This window comes from Barbus barbus (genome assembly GCF_936440315.1).
Source record: "Barbus barbus genome assembly, chromosome: 19".
Lineage (NCBI taxonomy): Eukaryota > Metazoa > Chordata > Actinopteri > Cypriniformes > Cyprinidae > Barbus > Barbus barbus.
In genome coordinates, this window is record NC_136747.1 from 29562784 (window position 1) to 29570602 (window position 7819).

A 7819-nucleotide genomic window follows, 5' to 3' on the forward strand; every position below is an offset into this window, starting at 1 on the left:
ATTGAGTATCAAATACACTTGAATGTGATGCTTAGAACAGCTGAAGTTCATTTTAAACAACCCTGATGATTTCAGTCTGATCTCAGCAGATTTCAGCTCTGATTGTGTCTGAATCTGATCTCAGCAGATTTCAGTTCTGATTGTGTCTGAATCTGATCTCAGCAGATTTCAGTTCTGATTGTGTCTGAATCTGATCTCAGCAGATTTCAGCTCTGATTGTGTCTGAATCTGATGCAGCTTCACAAAGACGGCGTTTAGTTTGAAAGTAAATGTTTCTGCAGATGTAAACTATTTAAACATCCTCTTCATGTTTCATTATAATATTATCAATAAAGCATTATTTTCTGAACATAGGAAAAAAATACATAATTCATACAAAAATACAAATCAATAAAACAATAACAACAAAAATGTTTCTTGTATTTGCAGTTTTTCACAATTGTTTCAAAGCAGATTTAAAAAGAATAATACAAATGCACTGTTAAACAAACAAAAGCAACATATAAACATTATTTAAACATATATTTATATAGAAACCTGTAATAGTATTTGCATATTTACCATTTATGTTATGAATACAATTTCTTTTTAGTTTGTTTTAGAAACATTCAGCAGAAACAGTAATTCTTAGCTGATCAGTTAGGATTGATCATCTTTAATTATCAGTCCGCTTTACATAAATACTAAATGCAGATACAGTTAACAGACAGAGGTAGGGGTCCAGCTCAGATGGCTATACACACTGAATATTAAAAATATATTGCAGAAATGTGTTGGCAGAATCTTCTGCAGATCTGTTGGCTCTGAAGGCAAATGTACAAGTAACGTGACTTTTGTAGATTTTATTCCCTGAGTTGAAGCTACTTTCCTTCGGTCAGTGCTATGGTGCTATACTTTGGTCAGTCGGTCAGAGCTGACAGATTTCACAATAATGATGAGCAAAGACTGATTTTTTTTTTTTTTGTTTCAGACTCTGATTCCATCCAGTCTGAGGATATCACGTGTGTGATATTTAGAGCCAGTTCTAGATATTGTTTATAACTGTTTATAAAGTTATTAAGTGTGATGTCTACAGTGTTAAAAATATGTTCAAGTCATGTGGTGAATTCCGGTGATGTCACTAGATGTCCTGCACAGCTCTACAGTTTAAACAATCTCCGCCGGGCCCTCAGCAGACGTCAGTATGGGCCCTCAGTGGTTCTGGGTCTCCTGTACTCAGTTCCTCTTTTCCTCCTCAAGTGACACTCTGCAGGTAACGTCTGTGCCGACGCTTGAGTAATGTGACAACGGTCAGAATCAGAACCAGAACCACAATCAGTCCAATCCAGTAGCCTACAGCTGGACGGGAAAAGTAGGGAGAGAGCACTTATTTTATTTTAAAATGTCTTCCAATCTTTAAATTCACTGTTTAATATTTGTGTAAAGTTCTCAGTCCTTCCTGTTTACTCACTACGGTATTTAGTGTCATCAGTTTTGTCTTTATCAGTGTCGTCCAGTTTTTCATTTGTTTCTGTACAGAATATCAAAATGTTAGTCTTACAGTTTAATATGAATTTGTTGTTTAAACTGAGTTTCTCTCACCTCTGACTGTCACTGTGATCAAGATTTCTCCATCAGAGTCCAGAACTCTGTATGTTCCTGCGTCTGTAAACTCATTAATGATCAGGTTTCTATCTCTGATGGTGATTCGTTCTCTCTGAACTCCATCAGTTCTGCTCCAGACCTCCGTCCACTCTGTGTTTCTTCTGCTCTGATGCTGCACTTTATCAGCGTTTGACAGCAGAACATCCAACTTCAGCTCCTCACCTGTTTTCACAGAAACCTCATCTGAGGACAAACAACGACATTAATCATTATGATGGTGTCACTAAATCAAGGCCATACGCACATATTTAGGATTGGGGGACCAAATGTAACCATTTAGATAAAATTATGCACTGAAAAGCCTATATCATATATAGAAAAATGTAATATTACGTCTCTCGTATGCAGAGTCTCTGCTGGAGACATAATTAAAGTAAAACCAGAAGCACATGCTGATGCTTTGATTAGTTTTGAGTTTACCATGAATATGAAGTTGGTACGTCCTGATCTGTCGCTTCAGCTCTGTCTGATCATTATAGTAATAGACTCTCATAAAGTATTTCCCAGCATCACTGAAGCTCAGATTCTTGAAGACGACGTCACAGTTTCCTTGTTTAAATACTCGTCCACTACATTCTTCAGTCTCACAGACAGGGATGAGTTCTGACCCATTATTTAAACTAATATCAGAAATCTCTCTGGCCTCAAATTCACATGACAGTGTGACGTTTCCTCCCTTTTCTCCGAACACAGATACAGTGGAGGCTCCTGCAAATACAGACAGACAGTAAATATTCATTCAATACAAAGCATCGATACTGAAAAATAAATCTTTAGTTTCTGTTTATTGTCTATAATCAAGTCATCATAAAATATTCTAGTACAGTTATTTTAGTCAACTGGATTAAAAATGTATAAATGAAGGCAACAAGTAGCCCGCAATATTAGAAATGACACGTTACAAATGTTTCAATTACTGATGACAATGTTTATTAAGCAGTTAAAGAATGAACTCCATATAAACCAGAGATGTGTTTATGTAATATGATGGGAAATTTCCTCCACCGAATCACTTGAGTAACACAACAGAGAAACAATGGACTAGAAAAACTCTAACCCTGTTTAGAGAAAACCTGTTTTATGAACATCAATGATACTGACCGCTGTAATAGACGAAGCCCAGCAGCAACAGCAGATTTAACCTGAAGAGAAAACACAAAACATTATGTGACACACAGCCTACTTCAGAAAGTTACGGCAAACTCTCAACGGTCACTTTCATTTTATTTGAGATTTGTCTAAGGCACGTTTATAAAAATGACTTAAATTTCCTAATTGAACAATGGCCTGATCCTGGCTTAGTCTAAACCCTGTCTGTGAAACCGGGCCCATGTGTTTTTAATTAAGATGCAGAATAATTTGATAAATAAGAGGTGGCCCACTTTACCTGAAAATATATATTTTTTTTTCTGGAGTGCGTGATCTAAAGATGTTTATTGGTATATACAGTATACCATGCAAATAACACTTTACATGAACCATATTCAAATTGAAATATTATAGGAGGACATTAAAGTTAACAAAAGTAATAAATAAAAGAAAAAACATCTAGGTATCTAAATTACACGTTTTACAAAAAGTGGCCCACTTTACCTACAATCACTATATATTAGTATAGGCGATTGTATGGTGTATAGAAGTGTGTGTGTGTGTGTGTGAGAGAGAGAGAGAGAGAATCATGCTAATAAACTATTTAAACTGAGAAGCACACACGACAAGAAAATTATAGCCTACTTGTTAGAATTAGGCTGTACATTTATTTGAATGCATATTTCATATATACGACACAGGCAAAGCCTTCCAAACCTTCAAATCGATGCTGTGATCAATACTTAAATATTTAGTAAACATTAGAAGATGATAAAAAGATAAGCGGAAACAGTGAGAGGATGCGCGTGCTCTCTGTGCGCTTGCATGGACATGGAGTGAACGCGAAACTAAAGGGAAACCCCGGAGAATGGACTGTTCACTGAGCTGACTTATAATAGAGAATAGAATACTTTCAGAATGAGTGTTGTAGTATAACTAGCAGGAGAGCAGTGATGTGTAAACTGAATTTGGTGACACTACAGTGCGTTAGTGTAAAGTTATTGAGTATGTTATTAGTAAAAACAATTCGCGTTTGGCACTTTGCCGACGGTCCCTTAGGACTTGTCTCTCACGCCAGCGCATTTAGATCAATGCATTTTATACAGAGCGGATGAAACCTTGTTTTGAGGAAACCTCGCTTGTAGCTCGTTTTCTACATCACTACAAAAGAAAAGAGGTGCCATTTGTGTATTAAAAACGATTTGCTCGCGAGTTATTGATCCGGAAAAGTCGAATCTGTCAATATCTTGCCAACTTTACCGAACTGCATCAGTTCATGTATTCTAGCATTAGCTACTGATGATCTGTTCACTGACTTATAATAGAGAGCATTTATATAGATCAGTGTCGCATCGAGCCACGGTGTCAACAATCATCTCGCTCATGAAAAACGACCTAGTGCATTTTTATACATTACTTAATCAGATGTATATAAGTTAGCCAACTACTGGATTCTCCGGACCAAAATGCACAAGTAAAAGCTTTTAGAAGTTATTTTCTTGCGACCAACCAATCATGGTAGAAAAACATAATTATATGAATAATCCCACTATAAAAGCAGAATCATAACCATCATCGTATCCACAGTAATGGTCACTTATAACAGAGACTTGGCATCGCAAAGAACATAGTTTTCCACAAACAAACAAAACTATACTGGTATAACAGAACAAACAAACAAACTAAAACTTACATGGTACATGTTCTGCGTGTATTTCAGGTTCAGGCATCAAAAATCCGAAATCACAACTATACCACAGACGAGAGGTGATGAACCAAGAATAGATACAGTTCTGAGTCGATGGGCGGACATCAGTCACGCTGCACACAGAAGAAGATAGTAATGAGAAAGAGATCAAATGAGTTCAAACCCGCACACTCTTAAAAATGAAACTTACGGTACTTTTTTTCAAGAATTACAAGAGCGCTAAAAGAGTAGCTGTCGTATACTGTCCGAATAATTAACACTGTGACGGCCTCATGTGAACGTGATATTTTATTAACAGAGCTCGTGTCACCAACATGACATATCAGACACACACACTGACTGCGTGCTCGTGCGTCTCTTGTATATATACCCAATGAGGGTGAGCCTGTTCTTAAAGAGCCCAACACATTTCTAATGCAACACATTAGAATACACAAATCACATTGTATTTCTGAACAGATCATTAATCACAATGATCTACAGTAGCCTACATCTACAGCCAAATCTCCGACTCTCTTATTTTTTGACTGTAATGACGTAAACAAGTTTTGGATTGATTTGGCACATTTTATATTTAATTTAATGAATATTAATTATTGCTTTACTATATTATATTGTATTATGAAAATAAAAGCAATAAGGATCTAGAATGTATTGTTAACCTTTTTATTTTATTAGCAAAATTTCACATACATAAACAAACATTTCTTAATTAATCTCCTATGCTAACTTCGTTTTGTTCTGACTTTGACTTTTATATTTCTTCAATAAAAACAAAAAGTCTGTGAAATGTTTAAAATGCTATGATACACTCTAAAGTCCCCCTGGTATTTTATAATATCCTTATTTTTTAAAATTGAATGTGAGCTATGCTTTTTATTTATTTATTTCTTGTGTTTTATTTGGTTATAATTTGTATTGTTGTTATTTGAATGTTACCCTTTTCCAAGCTCCTCCCCTTTAAAAAACAAACAAAAAGTTGCAGCACGCGCCATTCACAAGAGCTGCATCCGAAACCGCATCCGAAACCGTATCCTCAACGAGTGGGTATTATTTTCAAGAAGTAGCCTACTTACTTAACTAGCGCTAAAAGAGTACTCTACAGCCAAATCTCGTTGAGTATGAATGAGATCCGCCATGTTTACGTTATCATGTGATCTATGACGTTATAACAAGCGCAAAAACAAAAGATATGAGCGACAGGTTTAATTCATCTATCTGTAAATATGTTGATGCTGATGAAATTTGCTCATTTTTAGTCTTGTTGAAGAAACCGCTGCCCTTATGATTGTAGTATAACCAACAAATTTGGGGTTGATTTAAGTTTTTATATTTTTAACTCAACTAATATAACCCTACAGTTTCATCCTTAAAGAAATTATTTTTTATTACGAAAAACAAAATCGTTCATCCACATGCAAAACCGGCTTAAATCTCCTTTGTTTGCCTCTTTTTCTTGTTGAATATCCCTCTGGTTTCATCCCTGAGGCTTATAAATAACAAAAACAAATGCAATTTTAATGCATTGATTATATTAATTTTATGATTATTCAAAGATATTTAATCTTTTTGTCCCTGTGTATCTCATACTATGATGTACGCAAACCAATTAGTTTTCTTTTTTTGTTTCATTATGATTGTTCATTGTTAAAGCTACTACCATCTTTCCCTGAGCTTGTATATTCTGCAGTAATAATAATAATAAAAAATAAAATAAGAGCGACAGGCACACAAACGTCTCAAAGCATCAATAAATGCACAACCCCACCTAGTATGTTTTCCTCCATGTTTGTGATTTCTGCACAAAGGTGTCAAACGATGCATAGGTTAATGAAACAATTATATTTTATTTACTGACAACAGGAAACATGAACAAATGAGTAAAATGTAAATAAAAGTAACCATGACAATAAATAAACCAGTCAACAACGCATGAAAAAGCTTTATTCAAACATAATTGTTCTAATAATCATGTATTTACAGGCACATCCTACTGCATCTCAACACAGCTGAGCCAGTTCTGCAGCTTTATTCTGATGAAGACCACCGTGTCCACCTTCATCTGTCTCTGCCGTCCATCACGTCCCTCACTGCTGCAGTCAGACTGAATCTGATCATGGATGAGAAAGGGACATCGAGGCTATCATTGCCTGAGTGCACAGCGAGGATGAGGAAGACCATGATGACACCCCTGTACCACACACAATCTTGAAGCAAGAGCAGGAGAACGCATGTGGGAAAATCTAGCTGCCAAATGCATCATTGTAAATTTACAAAACATTAAATGTAAAAAAATAAAATGTAAATGCTTTTTTTTTTTTTTTGCCTTGGGCACAAACGCTCAACAAAGCTGCTTGTTTCTTAAAGTTTATTTCTTCAAGGTACTTCTATAATATAAATGCTTATTTCATACAATTTCTATTTGGGGCTTTAGTTCACCCAAACGTATACATTCAGTCGTTATTTACACACATCCTCACTGTTCAATCCTTCTGTGTGTGTGTGTGTGTCCTGCTGGTTTCTGTTCACACAATATCAGTCAATGGAGCCTAACTTTCAGATTCTTTGTGAAATTATTTGACGATGCTCTTGAAGCTTCTGAAACTCCTGCTCCATTGACTGATGTTGTATGAACAGAAACCAGCAGGACAAACTTGAATAAAATCACATCCTCAGTGTTGTAAGAATCTATAGTCTGCCTCGACCCAGCTTCCACTCCGCAATATGTTTGATCATGCGCATTTCCCAAAATGGCTTAATTATTATAGAGAATAAGAAAGTCAACAGTTGTTTGCAGAACATTTGGGATGACCACATCCTGAGCAAAAGGTGACCAATTGTAAAATGAGAATAGGTGTGGGACACTGAGAACCACCTCAGACAAAAGGGGTGTCAGAACTTAATTAACATACAGACTACAGCTGTTACAACAGGAGCAACTTCATTTACATGAAGGGTAATAAACTGGAAATGTATAAAAGGTTTGAACTTATGATGTTCTGGGTTCATTCCGTTGAACCCAAGGTACTACATGTACTTTGTCACTGCTATGCTACAATAAACTTCTTCATCAAGATCTTCAGAGTCCTCTTCACTTTTTCTTACAGTGTCTTTTGGTCTTTCTCTAGATGCTCTCACTGGTTCTGGGGTCACTGAGGATGAAGAGACCACAGCAGCATCCGGTCCAGATGAGCAGTAAGGCAGTAAGGGCAGGTGGAGTGATGGAGCGTCTCATTCATGGCACTGGATCACTTCCAGGATGTTGCTGTGGACTTCTCCATCCTCACTGCACACATTTCAGATCATACAAAGATGCACAAACATAATACACAAGCAGTCATTTTAACAGCACAGTGTCATTTGATTTCTGTATTAGAA

At 36.2% G+C, this 7819-nt stretch overlaps 1 protein-coding gene across 1 annotated transcript; it reads right to left on the minus strand.

Moving 5' to 3' along the window:
• Positions 1-392: 392 nt before the first annotated feature.
• Positions 393-4782, minus strand: LOC306885874 (uncharacterized protein). Its single transcript, XM_079442667.1, has 7 exons — positions 4632-4782; positions 4427-4554; positions 2746-2786; positions 2065-2352; positions 1582-1827; positions 1451-1510; positions 393-1332 (listed from the first exon to the last, which is right to left on the minus strand). Coding segments are annotated over exons 2-7 (735 nt in total). The 5' UTR covers positions 4429-4554; positions 4632-4782; the 3' UTR covers positions 393-1234.
• Positions 4783-7819: the final 3037 nt, after the last annotated feature.